At 37.7% G+C, this 21,991-nt stretch overlaps 1 protein-coding gene across 1 annotated transcript in view; it reads left to right on the top strand.

Moving 5' to 3' along the window:
- Positions 1-21,991, top strand: part of LOC100889066 — a 172,693-nt gene that overhangs the window by 107,987 nt on the left and 42,715 nt on the right. The window contains exons 58-72 of the mRNA XM_030988179.1: positions 486-575; positions 2,408-2,683; positions 3,943-4,197; positions 4,760-5,032; positions 5,653-5,907; positions 8,463-8,732; positions 9,348-9,629; positions 10,777-11,052; positions 11,526-11,801; positions 12,237-12,515; positions 14,091-14,336; positions 14,974-15,249; positions 15,872-16,150; positions 19,154-19,432; positions 20,955-21,203. Of these exons, the coding sequence (XP_030844039.1) occupies positions 486-575; positions 2,408-2,683; positions 3,943-4,197; positions 4,760-5,032; positions 5,653-5,907; positions 8,463-8,732; positions 9,348-9,629; positions 10,777-11,052; positions 11,526-11,801; positions 12,237-12,515; positions 14,091-14,336; positions 14,974-15,249; positions 15,872-16,150; positions 19,154-19,432; positions 20,955-21,203 (3,861 nt within the window). The remainder of the gene's footprint in view (positions 1-485; positions 576-2,407; positions 2,684-3,942; positions 4,198-4,759; positions 5,033-5,652; positions 5,908-8,462; positions 8,733-9,347; positions 9,630-10,776; positions 11,053-11,525; positions 11,802-12,236; positions 12,516-14,090; positions 14,337-14,973; positions 15,250-15,871; positions 16,151-19,153; positions 19,433-20,954; positions 21,204-21,991) is intronic.

Here is a 21,991-nt window from a genome sequence, read left to right as displayed (position 1 = left end):
TGCCGTGTTGATAACAAATGATAAGAGGTCCTTCAGAAATACCTCTTGTATGCTTTCTTGACAAAAATACCACCAGCTGTTTATGATTCCTGTAGAATGAAATCGTGCTTGCATAATTGAATAATGATTACCGGAACATATTTTTCATGAACACTTATCCAGTATTTATCTTGATGGGTTTTTACAGTTTTGTACGAATGACTTTTATTAGTCAGTGCACAGATGGTTGCAAAAATGAATAATGATGGCATAACTTTCATGAACGCATATCCATTATTCATCTCGATGGGTTTTACAGTTTTTGTACTAATGACTTTTATTATAAGTCCATGCACAGAAAGTTGCATGAATGAATAATGATGGCATAACTTTTATGAACGCATATCCAGTTCCAGTTCTAGTTCTACCTACTAGTCCTCGCACGTGTACCCAGTGTTCGTCTTGATGGGTTAAACAGTTTTGTATTAATGACCTTATCTGTTCAGTTTCGGGGCAACGTACCAGGATTCCAGATCTCACCCCGGGCAGGCAGTATACTTTCACAGTTAATGACGTTGACCTCACGTTCACAACAGGTAAGTAAACACAAAAGGATTTACCTTTCCTGCTATTACTGTAATCATAGGTATTATTAATCTCATTGTATAATGGTAATTGTTATGAACTTTATTTTAATCATTATTGTCAGTTTTATTATTTTGAAATTGTATTTATTATTTATTATTATTTATTTATTATTAATTATTGTTATTATTTATTGTTATTATCATTATTATTATAGTTATTATTATTTTTATTATAATTATTAGTATTACTATTATTATTTTATTATAATTAAAAGTATTTATATTAATTATCTTTATTATTATTGTTAATATTGTTATTATTCTTTTAGAGTTGTTCATTGTGTTTATGAATTAGAGTCACAAGTAAGGATATTATATTATATAGATTTATGTAACAAATTTAGTAATTGCCAAGTACATGATCCGTCTTTAAAAAACAGATTAAATTTCCAAAGGTCAAAGAGGAAGAAAGCTTAAAACAGAAACAGCTTGCATCATGTTTTGTTTCTATCTTTAATACTTACATGCTATATATGTTGTACACTACGCAGACAAAGGCAACTGGTACAAATAAACTCATATTATCACATGAACATGCACCCAACCACACACACACACACAAACACGCACACGCATACTCCCAAACATTCATGTCTAAACTCAAAATTCATCTTTACAAATTAGCATATCATGATGGATATTAAAGTAATGTAATTTTTCTCTTCGTAAGATCTTCGTTTTTTTCTTTATATGCTTCTGTTTACTCATCTTCCTTTCATGATCTTGTTATATTTTATATATATATGTATATTGTAAAGGGCATTGAATTGTCAACAGACATGGAATGCGCCATAAAAGAACAAAGTATTATAATATTAATATTTAGCTTTTACATAGCGCTTAATACAATGTCTCTAAGCGCTTTACAAATATACTATTAACCCGGTCATTGGGTTCAGTGTTTGCCCGCACACACTGTGTTCACAATCTCCACTCCCTGGGGAGCATTCTAGCCAGACGTTACTTGATGCTCAAAAACTGTTTGACCAACAATGACGGTCGCATCCTACCGGGTACCAATTTAACACCTGGGTGGAGAGTAGCAAGTGCAGGTTAATATCTTGCCAAAGGATATTATTATTATGATACACACACATGTATAATTGTGAGAAGTAAAAATGAGAGAATAATGCTCAATAGCAAACACTGACACAAGACAGAAGAAAGAATGCTGTTGACAAGTTAATGAAACAAAACTTGTCAGCAGAGTTCTTTATTCTGTATTACGTCTATTTTACGTGACCACAGTTGGAGATGACACAGCCCAGTAAGGTACAAGAAACAAAATATGTTCATGTAACAGACAGCTAAAGATAGAAAGAAAGACATAATAGTGAATGAGCGCAGAGAAACACAGAATAACGTAAAGGTCTGAAGAGAAAGTTGGAGTAAAAATTAAATAGGGTAGAGATAGAAGTGGAAATACATTGGAAAAGGGCTAGAAATAGATAAAGAAGAATGATGGGCATAGTGTACAAAAGGAGAGAGAGAAAGAGTGTCATGGTCTAGTGGACATGTGTATGTCACCGGACTGTGGATCACTTGATAAGACATTAATCTACGTTTGCTACACTCAACCCAGGTGAGATAATTAAATGGGTACCTGGCAGGACCTGAGTCCTTGAAATGCTAGAGCGCCATATGATAGCAGTCGTGCAAACGCAGGGGTAATAATTGTGGAGGGCTAGGAGTGTTAAATGTGATGGACATGAGCGCTAAACAAGAACCCACTATTATTATTATTAATCTCTATCCTTGTTCTTGTTTGAAATTCTTTACAGTTCCTGAAAGGCCAGATGGTCTGGAGCTAGAGAGTGTAGGACCTTACTCCTTGGATTGGAAGGTAGATACGTCTCTCAATGACCTCAACTACGAGCGCCTTGAGGTCAGCTACAGCCCCGAGTCCAGTCAGACGGACTCTCCCTTCGACATCAATCGCTGCACCGATGGCACCTTCACCCTTGAGGGGCTTCAGCCGGACACGGAATATTCTGTCTCGGTCACTGCGATTTCTGGTGACACCAGAAGTGACGTACTAACCAGATATGGATTTACAAGTAAGAGAGACAGCTCAATTTTGAAAGGGACGGTGCATCCTGATATTAAATGGGTTCTGATAGAAGTAGAGGAATAGGTCAGTGAGAGTTTCAGTAAAATCTTGCAGGATACATGTATGTCAAAGTGTTGCCGATATGTGATTGATTGATTATATTAAACTTCTAAGTTTCATAACTTTATTATCTTTAGTCAGATTTTGCTCAAACTTTCACTGATCAGCTTATATAATTGTTCCGTCTTTTATTCAAGCCAACTAAATATCAGGGTGGACTTCAACTTTACGTCCTTTTTCTCTATAGCTTGCATCATCAAAACTAAGAAATTAACCCAAGGGCGATTCTAATACCCTATTGCACATGTATAGGTAAACATAGTAATAACATTGATTAAAACAGCTAATATATGAATATACTCAACTGCGCTGTGGTAAACAAAAATACTTTTTATAGAGCTACTTTACGGGCACACAACCAAAATCTATTAAAAAGGCTTCTGAGATCAAGTACGTCTTCAACAAAATTGAAAACGGCACCAGATGTTGCTTTTCTTATCCCATAGGAACATATTTGGATGATGCACTTGTCGTTGGAAATGTTCACAACTTTCAAAACGTGATCGATAAGGATATTGAAATTACTTTAGATTGATATTTCGAAGTATTGGATTCTTTGCGAGAAGCTATTTCCAACTGCAGGTACCTATAAGTCTACATATCATTCTGTACCCCCGGTAAGCATTTGTTTTTTGACAGTTATGTCATCATTATGTATGTTTTATGCCAAAGAAACTCCAATATACACCTACATGTACAGGCACAGGTATAGTATATTTACATAAACATCAGTTTCACCTCATGTAGTGATATATATATACTACACCCTGTACAAGTACGTTTTTGAAACTGTACCCTCTACTTGAACATATAACCTTATTTTAGTACATCCCTTCTCTCTCCCTCCCCTCCCATTTCTCCTTTTCTACCCCTCCCCTCTCTCCTCCATTCTTCTCCCCCTCTCCTCCATTCTTCTCCCCCTCTCCTCCCCTTTCTCTACCCTCTCTATCACTTTTTCTCGCCCTCCTTCCCCCTCTCTCCTCTCGCCCTCTCCCTCCTCTCCCTCCTTCCCCCTCTCTCCTCTCGCCCTCTCCCTCCTCTCCCTCCTTCCCCCTCTCCCCTCTCGCCCTCTCCCTCCTGTCCCTCCTTCTCCCTCTCCCCTCTCGCCCTCTTCCTCCGCTCTCTCCCCCACTTCCTCTTCTACAGCATGTGCTCTGGAAGGTCAGCTCCATGTGGTATCCCTTAGTAGTGATGAAATTGCTCTAGCATGGGGACCTGTCAACAACATCCAGGGCTATGCTGTCAAGTTATTTAATGCCATTGGTAACAACATGAGGACCTTATCTCTCTCTGCTAATAGTATGAGTGCCACGCTTGACTCCTTGTCGCCAGCATCCAACTACTCTGTGCAACTTATTGTGATGGATACCGATGATGGAAGTGTTCTGCAGTTTGTGACAGGTTAGTTTATTCTTGACGTGATTTAACTAGGGTCCTGTGACATGAAAATAAGACTTTTTTAGGACAGCATTTATTTTTAGGTCAATGTTAATGGCCAAGGTGGGCCTCAAAAAAGGAAGAGAAGTGGTGAACTACAGTAGTACATAATTCAGTGATCAAATCTTTACCATCATTAAAGGTAAAGACCAGTATTGGAAACGCCCCAATTTCAAAAAATGAAACAGGAGCTCTTATCACCAATCATGTGAAAGAATATGTTTTGACTAATACATGATGATAAAAATGTTGCCGGGAAACCGCCTACTAATTGATATATTTTGTAAATTAGTTAATATATTGGTGTGTGAGAGATAAACGCATGTGTCGCGCAAGTGTGCGTAGTCCCATATACATCTTTCTGTTTACAATGTTTGCAAATTTACGGAGATTGGGCCAAATTTCTTATAATTTTGATGATTCCAGAACCTTGCAGTGCACACAAATACTTATATGCTAGATTACATTACGTTTCTTCACAATGCAATCGCATGACCATAACTGGTCTTTATCTTTAAACTATTAGATCCTGCCCCACCCGGCCCAATCACCTTGCAGTCTTCAACCCAGACCCGCCTCTCATTTACGTGGACACCAGCCACCAGTAACTTTGACAGTTACGAATTATCCATCTCCGGGGGTGACATGCCAGAGCCCCGCCCAGTGGGTGTGGTCTATCCCAACGAGGGGAATGAATTTGAAGTGGGTGGTCTTCTTCCAGATACGACCTATAACGTCAGGATCTACTCTGTCTTCTATGAATCGCGTAGCATCGCTTCAGAAGCATCATTCAATACAGGTACACATAGTTTAAATAAAAATAACCTTTCTGTTGATATTATGGTTATACAATACATACTCCTGCAAAAAAATGTTCAATGCCAAGTTCAAAACAAATTCCTAACATTCAATTCTATCCCCAACCCTAAGCCTATATTTTGTTTGCCTCCGCTACACTTAGTGATTACCGGAAAGCATTATGCTTTCGGGTTGTTGTTTCACCTGTCTGACCGTAATTATTCTTGTGAACGCGATAACTTAAGAGCGAATTGAGGTATCATAGTTAAACTGTGTGAGAGTATGTATGACCATGTAAAGATTATCCTATTATTTTGGGTCAAGAGGTCAAAGGTCACAGGTCAATTTAAATGTGTTAAAATATATTCTTTTGAGAACAAATTGTGCTGTCATAGTTAAACTTGGTGAGAGTATGTATGACCATGTAAGATTACCTGATTACATTTTGGGGTCAACGTTTGTGCATGTTATCAGTTATATATTGTAAACATGATTTGGGGGGACTACAATCGTGTATCATATTTAATACATTAAATTGAACTAATGCTGATGATGTTAAGAATCAATTTTAATATAATGTTAACATAAAACGTCCCACTGTCTCCCTTTCATTCAACTCAGATGAACAAATCCTAGAGTTTAATGTTGGTAGCAACCAGAACCTCACCGTTTCGTGGCAGGTACAAGAGGGCGCCGAGTCCTATCGCCTCATCTACACGACCACCAACAGAAATACCAACAGCATTGCTCGTCCAGCCACCTCTACGTCTATCACCATCGACAACCTTCTGTTTGGCGCCATCTACAATTTTAGACTCGCCACCATCGCTGCTGATGGCACTGAAATGGAGGTTGCCAATGCAGATTTTGTTCAGAGTAAGAACCAGACTGATACCTCAGTCACACCTCCAAACCGACTTAAGACCGACTTCAAACAGACTGATTCTTGGCCATAGAATTAATGTAATATCATTGTTTGGTTTCTTGTCGGTCTGATGTCGGTCTCGGTAGTTTGACTAAGCTATTTATTTATTTATTTATTTCTGATATTTTATGCAGGGTGGCACATCATCACCAATTTGGTGGTCTTCCATGACGCCCTGTGTGGTAAGATTAAAATAAATGACGGCAGCAAAAACAAAATAAATAAATACACAAGCATATAAACAGGTAAATTACAAATTAATTGGTATCCTCATGAAATAACTGATCATTCAAGAATCATCCATGATCATTTACAAGAAGTATGTGAATGGAATTTTCAATTTAAAAGATACATTGAAAAAGTGAAGAAGAAAAAATTAGATGATAACAATGTATTCAAAAGAAAGAAAAAAATGATTTAAAACTTACATTTTTTATAATCTGATATACCGGTAGCTTAAAAATAAGGTTGAGTTCTGTGAAAATTAATTTGTATGAGTTATCATTATTATTATGCAAATGGGGAAGAACGTCAGATAAACATGTTTCTTGAAAAGCGTGGCTCTTCAAATACTTTTATATTCTTAATTATGGCATGTAACAGTATAAAAATCAGGACAGATTTTTATGCCACATGTACTTCCATATACAACTTTCTGTGTACAGTGTTTGTAAATTTACCAAGACTGGGCCAAATTCAGTCTTACCATTTTGATGATTCCAGAACCTTGCAGTACACACCAATACTGACATATATAGATGATCAATATTTTCTAATCGATTCCACACCGTTTCTTTCACAATGCAATTGCATGACCAGAACTCAACTTTAGCTTTAACACAAGAGTGACCAAAATTGTTATAAACATATTTACATTCAATTGCTCTTTGAAAATACACTTAGGTTGTTTACAAGATAGCTGAAAATGGATACATTACATGTATGAATAGATGATATAACGCTAACCATGTCAACCAAATTTAATAAATTTGCAAATAGAACCACCCAAAAGTTCACTTACACGTCATCTGCAGATAACAGGGCTTTTAGAGTGTGTTTAAAATTGATCAAAGTAGGTGATGTCTTGATAGAACTTTCAAGTTGTTTCCATACTCTAATTCCAGAAATTAGATGACTGTTTTTATATGTGTTCGTCCTAAATGCAGTGTATCAAAAATTTTGACAAGCACTGGATTCACAGTGCTGGTTTGACAATGTTTTTGCAACTCTTTATGCTAGGAAACCCTGTGCAGTACGTAGGCTACTGTATTTTACATAATTTAAGATTAAGAGTTTCTTGTTTGCTCTAGATGTCTGATGTGGTTAATGATAGTAATATTTACTGCCTTATTCAGGGCAATACGACTTGTCATATATTACCCTCACCTTTGGTTCGGGGGATATATATCGTATTGCCCTGAAGGCAGTCAATATTACTTAAAGATTGAAGCCCTAAAAAAATTGTGCTTCAAAATGATCATGAAGTGCCTCAAAAAAGTAAAAATCTTTGAGTGACCGGTTTTACCATACTCTTTTTCTCCTGTAAACTGTAGTGTTATAAAAACAGTGAGGAAAACAAAAAATAAAATTTCGATTTCCAATCATGAATATCTTGAAAATCAGATAGGTGATCGGCTTGTAAAAGTCATGGGATTCCTGACTGACCTATAACTACATGTACTATTATTGTTATTATTATAATTATTAATATCATTATTGTTATTGTTGTTAATATTGTTACTATTATTATCATTATTATTATTATCATGACGAAAACTCGTCGTTTAAAATTGAAACCCCCATTTGACTTTCACCATTTCTACTTGTACTAGAGCTGAGATTGTGATAAGCCCTAAGTAAACACTAGCGCTGTAATCCACCCCCACCGAGACCTTGATGAGGTGATAGCGAGAGAGAGATAAGCATGATACAAGGGGAAAGGAAGGGAGAAGGGAGAAAGAGACACATGCAGGGGTTCGCTGCCAGAGTTAAAATTGTTGTTATATCGCCAATTATGGGTCATTTTGCTTCGTTCGAACTTTCATTTTGGTCTTCATCTAAATTATTAGTGACTTTAGGACATAAAAATATCTTAAAACAAGTAAAATACTTATTTCCTACTTCTCATTTCCTTTCAGGCAGACCCCAGTAAGAGTTTGTTTACACTAGTATTACGTAAGATGATGTAGAGTCCAGCTGCAATCCAATATCTTAATCTCTCACTCAGAGCCTCAAGGCTCTGTCCAAGTTTTTAACGAGAGAATTGAAAGTGGGGTAGTGAGACCCCATCAGATTCCCATTGGTGCCTGTGTAATAGTAGTAGCTCTCTCAAAGTTTTAACGAGAGAAACGAAACTGGGGTATTGCTACCCCACCAGATTACAAAGTTTTAACGAGAGAAACGAATCTGGGGTAGTGCTACCCCACCAGATTACATTGACTGCTGTGCTATAGTGGTGGGGTATAGTTTTAACGAGAGCTTTTCATAATGTTTTGAATATCAACAGGTCCATTAACTCCATCCACCAACATTTCAGACATCAAAGCAACGACTGCTTTACTCACCTTTTCTCTAAGGGAAGGGATCTTTGACGATTACGTTGTCATGTTATCGTCTCCGACGGATAGCTGCGGTGCGCGTCAGCCGGTCTTCACCCTTTCCCGTGAGGCGTGCCCTGAGCTCCTCCTCTTGGACCTGTACCCTAACACCATGTATACGGCCCAGGTCTTCGCAAGGACCGGGGAGAGGGGACTCAGTCTTCCTAGTGAAACCACCTGTAAGTCTTCAAATTTTCAGGAAGATCATGATTCATTCAGACAAGTTGAAGTTTTTAGCGATATTGTTAATCAGCTACTTTGACTATTGATACAGTGAATCCTTCTTAGCATAAACATGTGTAGGAAGCACTATGAATTTGACGGACAAAGAAAGAGGACAAAATATACAGTTCCTCAGGTAGACAAAGGAACATCCCTTCACTGCTATTATGTAAAAATGTGTAGAACAGGTGTCACATGCATAATCACCTGTTATACACATTTTTACATAATAGCAGTGAAGGGATGTTCCTTTGTCTACCTGAGAAACTGTATATTTTGTCCTCTTTCTTTGTCCGTCATGTTCATAATGAAGACACCCTTTCTATAAAGACCATAAAAGTTGTAGTTGAATTTTTTTTTTCTCAAAAATATTTCCTTCTCCTTGTCAATATATGGTTAACGATAAATAAAACAGAACAGTACAGTGAATAAATTAAACAGGTAGCAGTCGAAATCCGGGGAAGCAAATGCTTGTGTAAGGAAATTATTAGCAATGTAATAAATCGGTTACTGGAAGTACAATGAATCAACTCGACCTTCTCTTTAAAACACTTTACATTGTCTTCTTTCAGTGCAAAATTTCACCACTGCTACTGTAGTCAAAAATGAAGTGGAAATCAGCAAGGTAGGAACTAACTCTTTAGAGATCATCTGGAAAACTGACAATGTCGATGAATATCTCCTGCACTACAGTGGTCCTGATGGCCCTTTGATGTCAGACATTGTCCCCTACATTGAGATTAATTACTACACCTTCGGCGAGCTTACGCCTGGGACGCAGTACAGCATCAGTGTCATCAGTCTGATGAATAGGGAAAGGCAGGGTGATGCATTGGAAGTGATGCAGTACACAAGTGAGTTTGGGAACTGTGGATGAATGATAGGGGGAGCCCTGCCCCCCCCCCCACCCAGTGTTATTTAGGGTACGCATATGCAAGTTCCCAGCACTCCCCCCCCCACCCCCTTTCAGCATAAGTCTGGTGTGTAAAGTCAATACGGGTAGATCTTTTTCTTTGTTATATAAGCCTTTTCAGCAACCACCCCCCCCCTTTTCAGCATAAGTCTGGTGTGTAAAGTCAATGCAGGCAGATCTTTTTCTTTGTTAAAAGCCAGAAATTTTGGTAACATGCATGCGGTCCCTCCGTTCCCGGAGTGGGGGAGGGGGCCGGCAGGGGCAGCTACTAGCTGTCCTGGCTGAATGATTGGAGGGGGGGGGGGGGGGGGCTAGTTTGAGGGGATGATTGCTCGATTGATGAGACCTAGGAAAGTATGAATGATGGAAACTTCTGGTATGAATGAATACATGTAATTAATGGTGTTATTATACAAATGTACTTGAATGTATGAATAAAGGATTGAATGATGAGGACTTTGAATTAATGATGGCCAATGCTGTTAAAAGACGGGAGTTGTTGCTACCTTGTTTGGCGTTCGAAAAATAAGGGATAGAGCACATTGATCTGGCGCTGCTCCGTGGTTGCCGGGCTCACGATCAATTTCGAAAAAAGAATTTCCATTTTCGGTTTAATTTGATAAAATTTGGAGAGGACTTTAAAAAGATAATTAATATTATTATTATTATTAAATGATTGATGGCAACTTCTGGTATGTATGAATAATCAAAAGCAAGTATGAATGAAACTATGATGTAGGATTACTGTAAACATGAATGAATGATTGATGAAAAGTACAGCATGATTGATGGTAACTACTGGTATGAATGGAAAATTAATGGCAAATTTGAAAAATTATGAATGATGAAATAAATTAATGATTAATTGATGACATCTACTAGTACATGTACGAATGAATGATTAATGAAACCTATGAATGAATGATTGACTATTGATACGATGGATTAATTGATGGCAAGTATGAATGAATGATGAATGCATGATGATGATAAATGAATCATTGATGGCAGGTATGAATGAATGACATGTATAATGATTGTATTTTAAATGTCATCATCTATCATTTTAAACATTTCTACCTTCTTAGAGCCTGATCCAATCTCGAACCTGGTGCTAACACCCCAAGAAAACACCATCAACCTCACCTGGACATCACCCAGCACCATGTACGACGGCTTCCTCATCTGCTGGTATTCTGCTACTACTGAAGACAACAAAGCTTGGCTTGATGGAGATGCCACCACCTACCCATGGGTTATCTCTACTCCCAACGAGGAGTATGTTGTTTCTGTTGCTACGTTCGTTGGGGATCGTGAGGGCGATTACGTCCTCAGCAATAAGGTTACTGACTTCATAACCCTGAGTGAGTTTTCTCTAAAAATGATGACACTTATTTGCAGCCAAACTTAGTCAAAGCTGTATATAGTACCTACCTCTACACAATAGCCAAATCACTGTCTTTAGTGAACACTAAATTTTTCTCCCTTGAGGATGTAATACACGATATTCATAAATGGCTATATATCGCCACCTTTACAAGTATATATAGGCATTTTACGTTTCAGCCCACAACAAAATGATTCAACTGCAATTTTGAAAGATATTGCCAATTCCATTGAATATTACTTCATGCAGTCTTTTTGAGTAAGGCTTCATTCTATGGTCATTTAAAGGAGTCCTTTGTATGTTGTCAGCAACGAAATCGGTAGCCTAGCAGAGCCGGGGCAATGTTGGAGCACTTTGAGCACTTTGCATGGTAGATATGTGTTAGAAAAATAACAAATATTGTTGATATTAAAACATGAATTTCAATTCAATCATTTCAATGTAATACAGCTGAGACGTCCCCTCTGATATTAAAGGACATTGCCACAGATACCATCTCTGTGTCATGGGTGACGATCCCGGGTGTCGTGGACTACACTCTCTCGTACAGCCCTCCAGATGGCAATGAGCAAGCCACACAAGACATTGACGAGTCCTCTGCGATTGCGGAAGGCCTCAACAACATTTACTATGTGAACTTCACTGGGCTCACTCCGGGAAGGGAGTATACTTTCACTGTCGTCTGGCCCCTGGCTTTTAACTACTCCACCGATGCCATTCGCACAAGTAAGAGCATCGTTATTATCAGGAATGGTAGTTTTTAGCCAAGGCCTGAATTCAGATCGTAGCAATGTACTTTTTGGCAACAGTTTAGGGTATTTATGTAAAAAAAAACATCCACTTTCTGTCCCATGCATGACTTTGATCTAGTAGCACTACATAATATCTTTGAACCCTTTCATTTTCTTAATTTTTTTTTACATGGGAATTGTAAATTATGTGAAATTATGTGTTATTGACATTTCCTGTGATATTTTCCACAAGTCAACTTCAGAATGTGCAGAATAAAGATAAAGAAGAGAATTTATAATGACACATCTCCACCTTTAAAATAAAACTGCATAGCTTATGGTCCCCCCCCCCCAATATCCTAAATGAAATAATAGGATTGAAATAGTGTATTTAAAAAAAAATGTATTTTTTGTTACTTTCCCCATGCAGATCCTTTACCCATCTACGATCCTTCCGTCACCAATACCACCTCCTGCAACCTGCTCTACCAATGGTGTCTCCCAGATAGTGACTTTGACAACATCAGCATCACCATCGTCCCTGATGTCTCGATGCGAACGTTGAGCCGCGGCAACGGCACCGGTGGAATGTGTGACTATCAAACGGTGTACCTTGATGGATTGGAGCCTGCAACGTCTTACAACGTTTCAGTTGAGGTGATGAGCGGAGACAAAAGCAGTGAGGTCGTCATGGTGTACAGCACAACAGGTATGGCTGAAGAGGTTTATATGATTGGTGTTTTCATTCGAAAATAAGTCCTTTTTTCACAACCAGTGGAACAATAACCTGTTTTGGTAAAGCTTTCACTTGCTGTGCTGCAAGCTCCTTCAGACCTAGCGCTGTTGCTGATGCAATCAGCAGAGATGCCAACCTTCATCAACAACAAAAAAGTATACTTAAGAGCAAAATACAGTATTTTTGAAAATATCTCACCTTAACATATCGCCCAATCGAGCAGCTTTAAAAAAACGGCAGTAACACGTATATGTACCTGGATCAGAGCGCGACATGGATACAGTACAAGTGGGTTGTTCGCATTGTGCGCAGTTTGGGGCCCGTATTACCATCCTGCGTACATCGTTTGAGGACATAGGTGCATAATACACTTATGACACAAAGCCCATGATCAGAAACTAAGAAAAATTTCAATAATTTTTTAATTTTTTAAATATATTTTTAAACAAAACATACTGCCGTATTCATAGCCAAAAAAACAGAACAAATATGGCAAAAATGGAACAGTTGCATCTCCGAATCAGTGACCATGTTGCCACCACCAGTCATTGCTTGAACTGAAATAAGAGCAGCATACGCTCATGAGACAGCTCACCAGATGGATAAAGGAGGCCTTACATAAACATGCTGAACACGACACATTTAGAGACTTGGCACAATATACTCTTTCTTCAACATACGTTCAAATTTTAGCATATCATCAACTGAACCAGCAACAGTGCCAGCCACGACTCTGATTGTGAAGAAAGAACTAATTGAGACCACTGTCTTGTTACCCTGTAGTGGCTTTTACCCTTAATGATGCAGTAGAGGGGTTTGTGCTCTTGACATTTATTCAGGCGATCCTGGGTTTAAAAGTCAGTTAGGTGTTTATTCCTCTAGACAAGTCATTTTACTATTGGTTGTCTCTCAACATACTGTGTAGATGTACTAAATTGTTTGTTTTACATGACTGCTAAGAAGCATGTGAATGCTTGTAAGTAAGCAACCAGGGGACCGACGACTTCAAGTCCTCTCCAAGGGACTTGGTACGGAGGAGTAATGCCTTTCCAAAGGGCACTGGCGCATAAACTTGGTTTAAACCCAGGACATCCTGGTTACAAGACCACTGCTCTACCACTGAGCGATTGCTCCTTATGGCAAAATATAGAATTTTCGGTTGGTCAGGTGCATTTGTTTGTTAAAAATTCCCTGTTCTACTAAATCACTATTCAAAGGTTGTTTTCTACATGATCAACCTTTAGAAGAAAAGCAATTTCATGTGATATGCGCAGTATCCAAGAATGAAAAGTCTCTTGATACGAGCATTTGATAATGTTAGTGCTACCGGAAAGATCTACAAATCAATGGTGATATCAAGATATTTTTATTTATGGATGAAATATAACTAGCCAAATAATAAATTTAAGTGTCATACATGTATGTCGTACAGGTCAAAGAGCGTGAAATTGAACAAAAATGCTTTCAAAGAGTATATTCCAAATAAAAGTCTTCAATCAATACCACAAAGCATCCTCACGCAATAGTTTTTCCACTTTTCTAATGCAGGCGACAGAGGTGGTGCCATCACTGTAACAGACGTGAGCACTACAAGCCTCAACATCACTTGGTCGGAAGTGCCCGGCGAGGACGAATTCACAGTGCAATGGACGGTTGCTTCTGGAGATCCCTTAAATGCAACTGTTTCTGGTGCCCACGAACTTTCAATCGGAAATTTGCAGCCAGGGGACGATGTGCACATCACCGTTGCGTGGGACTTTCTTTGTTTGCTGCCATTTATGAGGCAATACACAAGTAGGTCATGTTGTAATTATTTTAAGCCAGTTACTATAATCGATGTTTTAATACAGTTTGATGTTTCCTCTTAAAGAGCAATGAAATACAGTGAAACCTTTCTTAGGGGCCACCTCTACAAACAAGTCACCTGTGTATAATGGCCCTGTATTTTGTCTCCCTCTAGAAGAAAACGTGTTGAAGGAGCTGTCCAGAAAGGCCACCTGTCTACAGTGGCCACTTTTTATACCCTTGTGGAAAGTTCTGCACAAAATTTTAACACTTTGATGGGTTCCTGATATTTTTCTTTGACTGAGATTGTCCTCCTAAAGTAAATGTTTGTAAAGGCTTCAAATGGTTTATAAAGAAAATTTAACTGAAGAAAGAGAATACCAGGGTGGTACCCCCAATTCAGAGAGCTAAAAACTTGTTCTTTCATGTACATATACATGTATAATGATTCCAAACTTGACTTTTAAAAGAATAATAAATATACACATTTACCGGAAACATATATGTACATGTACAGAATGTTTAGCTGAGTCTAGAATTGTTGTGATTGGTCGATATAATGGTTTCTAAAGGGGCTTTACGAGAATAATAAAAGAACAAGAAGCACCGGTTGTTTATTTTTGACTCCTTGTCCTTCTTTTAACAGAACCACTGCCAGTAAATAACGTGACTCTTGATGATAGCACCATTTTCACTCTTACCATATCCTGGGAGAATCCAATCGATGGTTCTTTTAACATGTTCCTCGTCGAATACGCTCCGGTTCGGAGTCCTGATTCTGTGATGGCCCTAGACCCCATCAACATGGGGACCAACACTGCAATTATACCTAACTTACAACCGGGTACTTTGTATAACATCATGGTATATGCCTTGGCAGGAGAGGAGAGGAGTGATGCAACAGAAATAACTGCAATGACAAGTGAGTTGATTTTCAATCTCTCATCCTCTTTTATAGCCTTTTCAGTCTTAACTAGTCATAAGCAGGCATACCGAGTCATTATCATATATAATCGTTTATAACCATGAATGATCAGGCTTAACCAGTCATAATCATTCATAACTAGTTATAACAACTCATGACCAGCCATTACTAGTCAAAACCATTCATAACCAGTCATAACTATTTATAACCACTTAATCATTCATAACCAGCCATCACATTTTATAACCATCCACAAACCGTCCCCAACCACTTATAACCAACCAACCATCACATTTTGTAATCATCAATAACCACTTATAACCATTCATAACCAGTCATCACATTTATAAACAGTAATAACCACTTATAACCATTCATAACCAGTTAATACATTTTTTAATTTACCACAAACTATCCAAAACCTCTAATAACCAGCCATCACATTTTATAATCATCCATAACCACTTATAACCATTCATAACCAGTCATCACATTTCATAACCGTCCACAACCAGTTATAACCATTCATAACTAGTTATATAATTAACCATCCAGTCATGACAACACAAAACTATCCAACACCATTCAATATCCTTCTCTTGCCTTCATTCTTTCCTAGGACAACAAAACTCAGAGGAACTACGCCTGCAGACAAGGACGTCCACGTCCATCTCTGTCTCCTGGGGCAACACCACCCGACCAGAGGTGACTGGTTTCGTATTGCGTATTACCTTCCAGGAGGGCGACGCGATAGACTCTATAAAGAACGTAAGCCTTGGTGATGTCCTAGGCGTTGAATTCAGCGACCTCATCCCTGGCACTAACTACACCGTTTACCTGCTTGTTGAAGTAGAAGGCCAATTGGATACAGCAGTACATTCCCTTGATGTCACCACATGTAAGTACATGTATACAATTGTGTTTGGGGTTGTTACAGAGGTATCAGGTTTCTCTGTTCAATGTTTTCAAATGTATTTTTTTTCAGGAGGATTGTGTAAATTTCTCATTATGCCACCCACTCCCAGATTCCAATCAAATGATTAGTCGAACGCTGTCACTTATGATTCATTTACTGAGATTATCACACAGTTATTTTCAAGAAAAGCATACACAGAAATTATTTGTCTTTATAATCAACATTTCCTAATATTTAGTAGACTTTCTGTTTACATCCCATTCCAGTAATAAGTTTTATCTTCAAATACAGTAGAGTGTTTTTATAGCCTCTCACATCCATAACTTCTCTTTCTGCATTTGTGCTTTGAAATTTGTTTGCCTCCGGCCACCGAAGGTGGTGCCAGAGGCATTGGCCCTTTTTCTGAAGTCGTGTCTTACTTCTGTCTAACTAAACACTTGTCTAAGTCCTGTCTAAGTCCTGTCTAACTTTAGTCACAAAGTCGTGTCTAACTTTTTTTGTATTCTGAAGTCTTGATTGAATCAAGTCCTGTCTAAGTCCTGTTTAACATTAGACAACTGCGAGGGGTTGTTTAAGTCCTGTTTAAGGGCACGATTCTGCTGCTTTTCAACGTATACGGTACACTCTACTTGGTAACCCAAATTTGCAGGGGAGAATAATGGTACGTGCATCCTCTAAAATTGCAAATACGTTGTGCAGGATTTTTTCTCGATATTATTAACTATTCTGATCTAATGGTGACATCTTGGTAGTTCCATAATCTATAATAAACTAACCATTCTGTTGGGGAGGTTTCTTTTCTGGTTCTTCCGAGCACTGAGGCACTGATAGTGATATTATTAGTGTGTTTGTACTGTGCACCAATCCAGTGTGTACGTACACAGTACATGCAGTCTAGTCATGACGTCATGATCACATTACTAGCACGCGCACAGCTAGCTGTGCGTGTTAATTTATTTATCCAGTGCATGCACACACACAAGCGCATCGGGTCTATCGTCCGAATTAACACCTACTGGGCATACTGGGCATGCGCAGAAGTAGTGACTAAAGTCAGGAGCGACTTCGTAGTTAAACAGGACTTAGACAGGACTTAAACAGTTGTTTAGTTAGACGTGACTTACATGCGACCTCACGTTTAAGTTGTGTCTAACTAAACCGTTGTTTAACTTTAGACATGACTAAGTTAGACACGACTTCAGTATACGGGCCATAATGTTTTAGTGCTGTCCGTCCGTTCCTCTTTCTTGTTAACATGATATCTCAAGAATCACTTCAGTTATGAACTTCAAACTTGATGATAGCATGTATCACCATAGGAGGACAATCTATATAGATTTTAGAGTAACTAGGTCAAAGGTCACATGTCAGAGAGAACAACAAGGTCAAGATCTTAGTCATCAGTTGCAATTTTATTAGAGACTTTTTTTTCCATTGTGATATGTCATGAACATTTTCATCCATTTCTTATACTGAAATTAGGGCAGAGGCATAAAGGAGAGGCAGTAATGTTGCATTTGTCTTGTTATTTTTTCATTTATTACCAAAATTTGAGATACATTGTATTTCAGCATGATACATTTGGTAAATGGAGCCAACAAATAGCAGTGAATCATTGAATCACAAGGTGTATTTTTTTTTTCAATAACAGTGAAACAATTTTTGGTTATCAATTATATACAAAAAATATATACAAAAATAAACTGAAGCATATGTACACCTTATACATTACCGCTCTTTACATAATATGCTACATGTAATAATGTGATTCACATTGTACAATATTTGATAATAAATGTATCAATGATTAAACTTTATTACCGGTAAATTAAATTCTTCAATCCATACCTGCTACGCAAGAAATGCTGATAAATTACATCATTTGAATGTTTTTTCTAATATATCAAACACTCCTCTCTGTTATGTTTGTCCTAAAATTTTTGAATTTCCTAACTGCTTTTTTACAGTCTGTTTGATTTAACAATTTGTTTAAAGTGATTCGGTAACATTGTTGAAATTTGATGAAAAAATTGCTTGATTTTTGTATAAAATGTTACTTACTATATTCCCTCTACTGTACTAACCCTCTGCCATGCGAAAATTCCAACAAAATTCTCAAACCACGAAGATATCTATGGTTTTCTTTGAAGGTGTCTATGCATAACACCCTCTAACAGTGATCAACAGTAAATTCTCCCAACCATTTTTGAATTTTCCCCACCGTTTTTCCATGAAAAAAAGACCTTAAACAGGCTATATTAAATCTGTCAACACTTAAATGTCTGGAATGGAATGTAGAGCCATTTTATTGCTTTGTGACGATTTATATTCACCTAAAATGTAATTAAATTGTAATAACATAGTTGGGAGAATTAAGGAATCGATCAGATCAGTTTTTCCCAATTTGTACCATGAATAATGGTCCGTTTTCACTCAAATTTTCAGGATATCTTTAATTGTACATCTAGCATTGAAGTCACTACCTTAGTACCACTATCTCTAACCTGAACAATGTTACCAAGTCCCTTTAAAAAGACTTTTCAATTAATATCTTTTCTTTATAATAAGTAAAATAAGTAAGAACATGTATAAACATATAAACAAAGTATTTGTTTTGTTTTGCTTTGCTTTTTCGTTCACAAAAACGTTGATGCATAAATATAATATTTTAATTTAACATTATAGCATCGACGGTAATTAGTTTTTATAACCTCAATTCTCATACCAAAATGCAATCCCTTTTTTTTACACCTTATGTTATTATTACTTGTGTACCTTGTACATTCCATTGTCACTCCTTGTTGGCTTTTACGGATGGAACATTTTACATTTGTTCTTTGGTTTATTAAACTTTCAAATTTTCTGTAAACATGTATATTGAATGTTATTATGTCAATTTATATGTAATTTTGATATTGTTATCTGTTTTGATATTCCATCTTTTTGTGATATTACTCAAAATAAATTTCCCTTCAATTTAATTAGTGCCCGGAATGCCAGGAAACATCTCCTGTGACCCCACAAAGACCACACAAAGTCTGCTCGAGATTGAGTGGGGCTCAACGCAGGAGGGTAACTTTGATGGTTATGCTATCAGCACACAGACCGGTGATGGCGAAGAGATCCCTCTGGAATCGGTAGAGAAGGATGAGCAGCTCCAAGCGACGGCTGACTACCTGATGGACAACACGATCTACACCTTCATCGTCAGGAGTACGCTAGGAGACTTAAGAGGAGAACCTACTACCATGACCTGCAGGACACGTAATACAGCCTCTATACATTAACTTTAACCCATAGCAGGTCACAGTGTTTCTAAATGGCCAAATGAAATTAACATTTCCTCTTCAAATTTAGAAATAATCACTTGTGGTTGCCACTAGCTGTTTCCTAATGTGACAACTAATAAAAATTGTAAAATGGAATTAAAATGGTGTATACCAGGCCTGATAATTACCTGATTTAAATTGGTTTGCCGATTTTTTTTTCCTTCTTTTTTCCCCCGATTTTATCCCTATTTCCTGTTTCCTGATTTTTCCCTTATTTTCTTGATTCTTTCCTAATTTTCCCCAATTTTCTTACTCAGAAGGGGTCGGGGGTGGGGGGGGGGGGGGGGTGGGGGAGGGAATGTTGTTAGATGACATTTTTATGCCTCCGTTACGATGTAGCCAGAGGCATTATGTTTTCGGGTTTTCCTCTGTCCGTCCGTACGTCCTGTATGTATCTTGCAGAGCCGATGAATTGATTAGATTTTGGGGTCACGAGGTCAAAGGTCACCGGGCTCATTATGTATGCAAAAACAGCTTGTGATCGCGTTTTCTCAAGAACCGATTGATGGGTTCCTGCTAAACTTTAGTCATGTATGTATCTTGCAGAGCCGATGAATTGATTAGATTTTGTGGTCACAAGGTCAAAGGTCACAGGGCTCATTATGTATGCAAAAACAGCTCGTGATCACGTTTTCTCAAGAACCGATTGATGAGTTCCTGCCAAACTTATATCATGTATGTATTATGCAGAGCTAATGAAGTGAATAGATTTGGGGGTCACAAGGTCAAAGGTCACATGGCTCATTATTTATGCAAAAATAGCTTGTGAACGCATTAACATGAGAACTGACAGATGGATTGCTATGAAACTCAGGACATGTATGTATCTTTCAGATCCAATTAACTGATTAGATTTTAGGGTCATGAGGTCAAAGATAAAAGGGTCATACAGGTATATGAAAAACAGCTTGTAATCACGATATTCTGAGAACCTGTTAATGGATTACAATTTAACTTGAATTTGACAAATTGCTTCTGTTTTGGTTTGTGAAATCGCTCTTTGGCGGAGGCATCTAGTTTCCCCCGAATCCTCTTCTTTTTTTTTTAGTGCTTACTTTCACCCCTGGTATAAGAAAATTTTAACAAATCAATAAGAAATTGGCAATTTGTGTCGCCCCTTGGTATGTTAATACTGTGAGGATGATGAAGATGATGCACATCGATTTAAGATATGCTTTGATAAATGACTAAATGAATGAATAGATAAAAACAAAATAAAAAAGAAATGAAACAAAATTAGTAAAATGAAAAAAAAAGAAAAAAAAGAAGTATAAATAGAATAACATAGAATGAAATAGAGTTAAAAAATATAATAATAATAATGATATGAAGCAGAATAAAACAATATTATTAATGAAATGAAATTTGAAATTTGGAGAATGGATATACTTTACATGTCCAATCATGTTTTAAGAGGGGATATTTTCTACTTGATTTGTTGCCGCTCTTTTCTTCAGATCCCCAAAACCTAATGGTCTCCACCTCCACCTCCCCCTCTGGGGGACAAGAAGTCTTTCTCGACTGGCAGGACTATGGGGCATCTTCGTACAAGGTGGAATATACACCTCAGGAAGGTACACCCAGCTCTCCCATCTTCCTCGACACCAGGCAGCTGATCCTCCGCAACCTGTCCCCAGGCACTGCATACCACTTTACTTTACACTATACAGCTACGGGATCGACAACCGGCGTGACCTTTGTGCTTGGTAATAAGAATGATTTAATTGTGTATTCGTAAACTGATGATGAAAACCATGAAATGTATGGCCAAGGGTCCAACGGCTACACATCCTGAAAATACTTGCAGTTGAATATGCATGTGAAGGATACATTTAAAGGGGAAATCCACCCTAGTATTAAGTTGGTTTTAATAAAAGCAGAGAATATTAGTGAAAGTTTGTGCAAAATCTGATTAGAATTGGAAAGTTAAGATTTTTAAAGTTGTCATCATTGAACCACAAATTGGCAAGGCTGTGATGCACATACAAGCTCCTCTCCAAATTGCTCTGTACAGAAATTTCAAAATTTCCTTGTCTTAGTTATTGATGATGGAATAGATATGTTTTTAATACAGGGGTTGTATAAAAACATATTTGCAATATTTATATTATAGAGATATTGACTGCTTCGAGAGGCATGGCTGTTTTATAGGCTCAAGAGAACGCGCCCGCATCTTGCCATGACCCAGAGGTGTGCCTGAGTGGGCGGCATGCTGAGGGGTCATGGCAAGATGTGCAAGTTCTCGAGAGCCTATAAATCAGCCAGACCTTGAATATTAAAGCAGCCAATATGTCTTTTATATGCCGAATTGAAACAAAAATCTCCCAAGAATTCTTACCTTATCCTTTTATTGAGTAAAGATTGGTTAAAAGATCACAGGAAATCTGAGAAACTGTTTATCTTTGCCAGAAAAATGACTGAAAGTTTTGATCATTTGGGAATCGCAGACAAAAAGCAATGTATGGTGTCCGCATTCGGACAAAGGAAATTTTAA

This window comes from Strongylocentrotus purpuratus, unplaced genomic scaffold (genome assembly GCF_000002235.5).
Source record: "Strongylocentrotus purpuratus isolate Spur 01 unplaced genomic scaffold, Spur_5.0 spur5_scaffold_17, whole genome shotgun sequence".
Taxonomy (NCBI): Eukaryota; Metazoa; Echinodermata; class Echinoidea; order Camarodonta; family Strongylocentrotidae; genus Strongylocentrotus; species Strongylocentrotus purpuratus.
The sequence above is the reverse complement of the archived record's forward strand: the minus strand, read 5'-3'. Positions and strand labels throughout refer to the sequence as shown.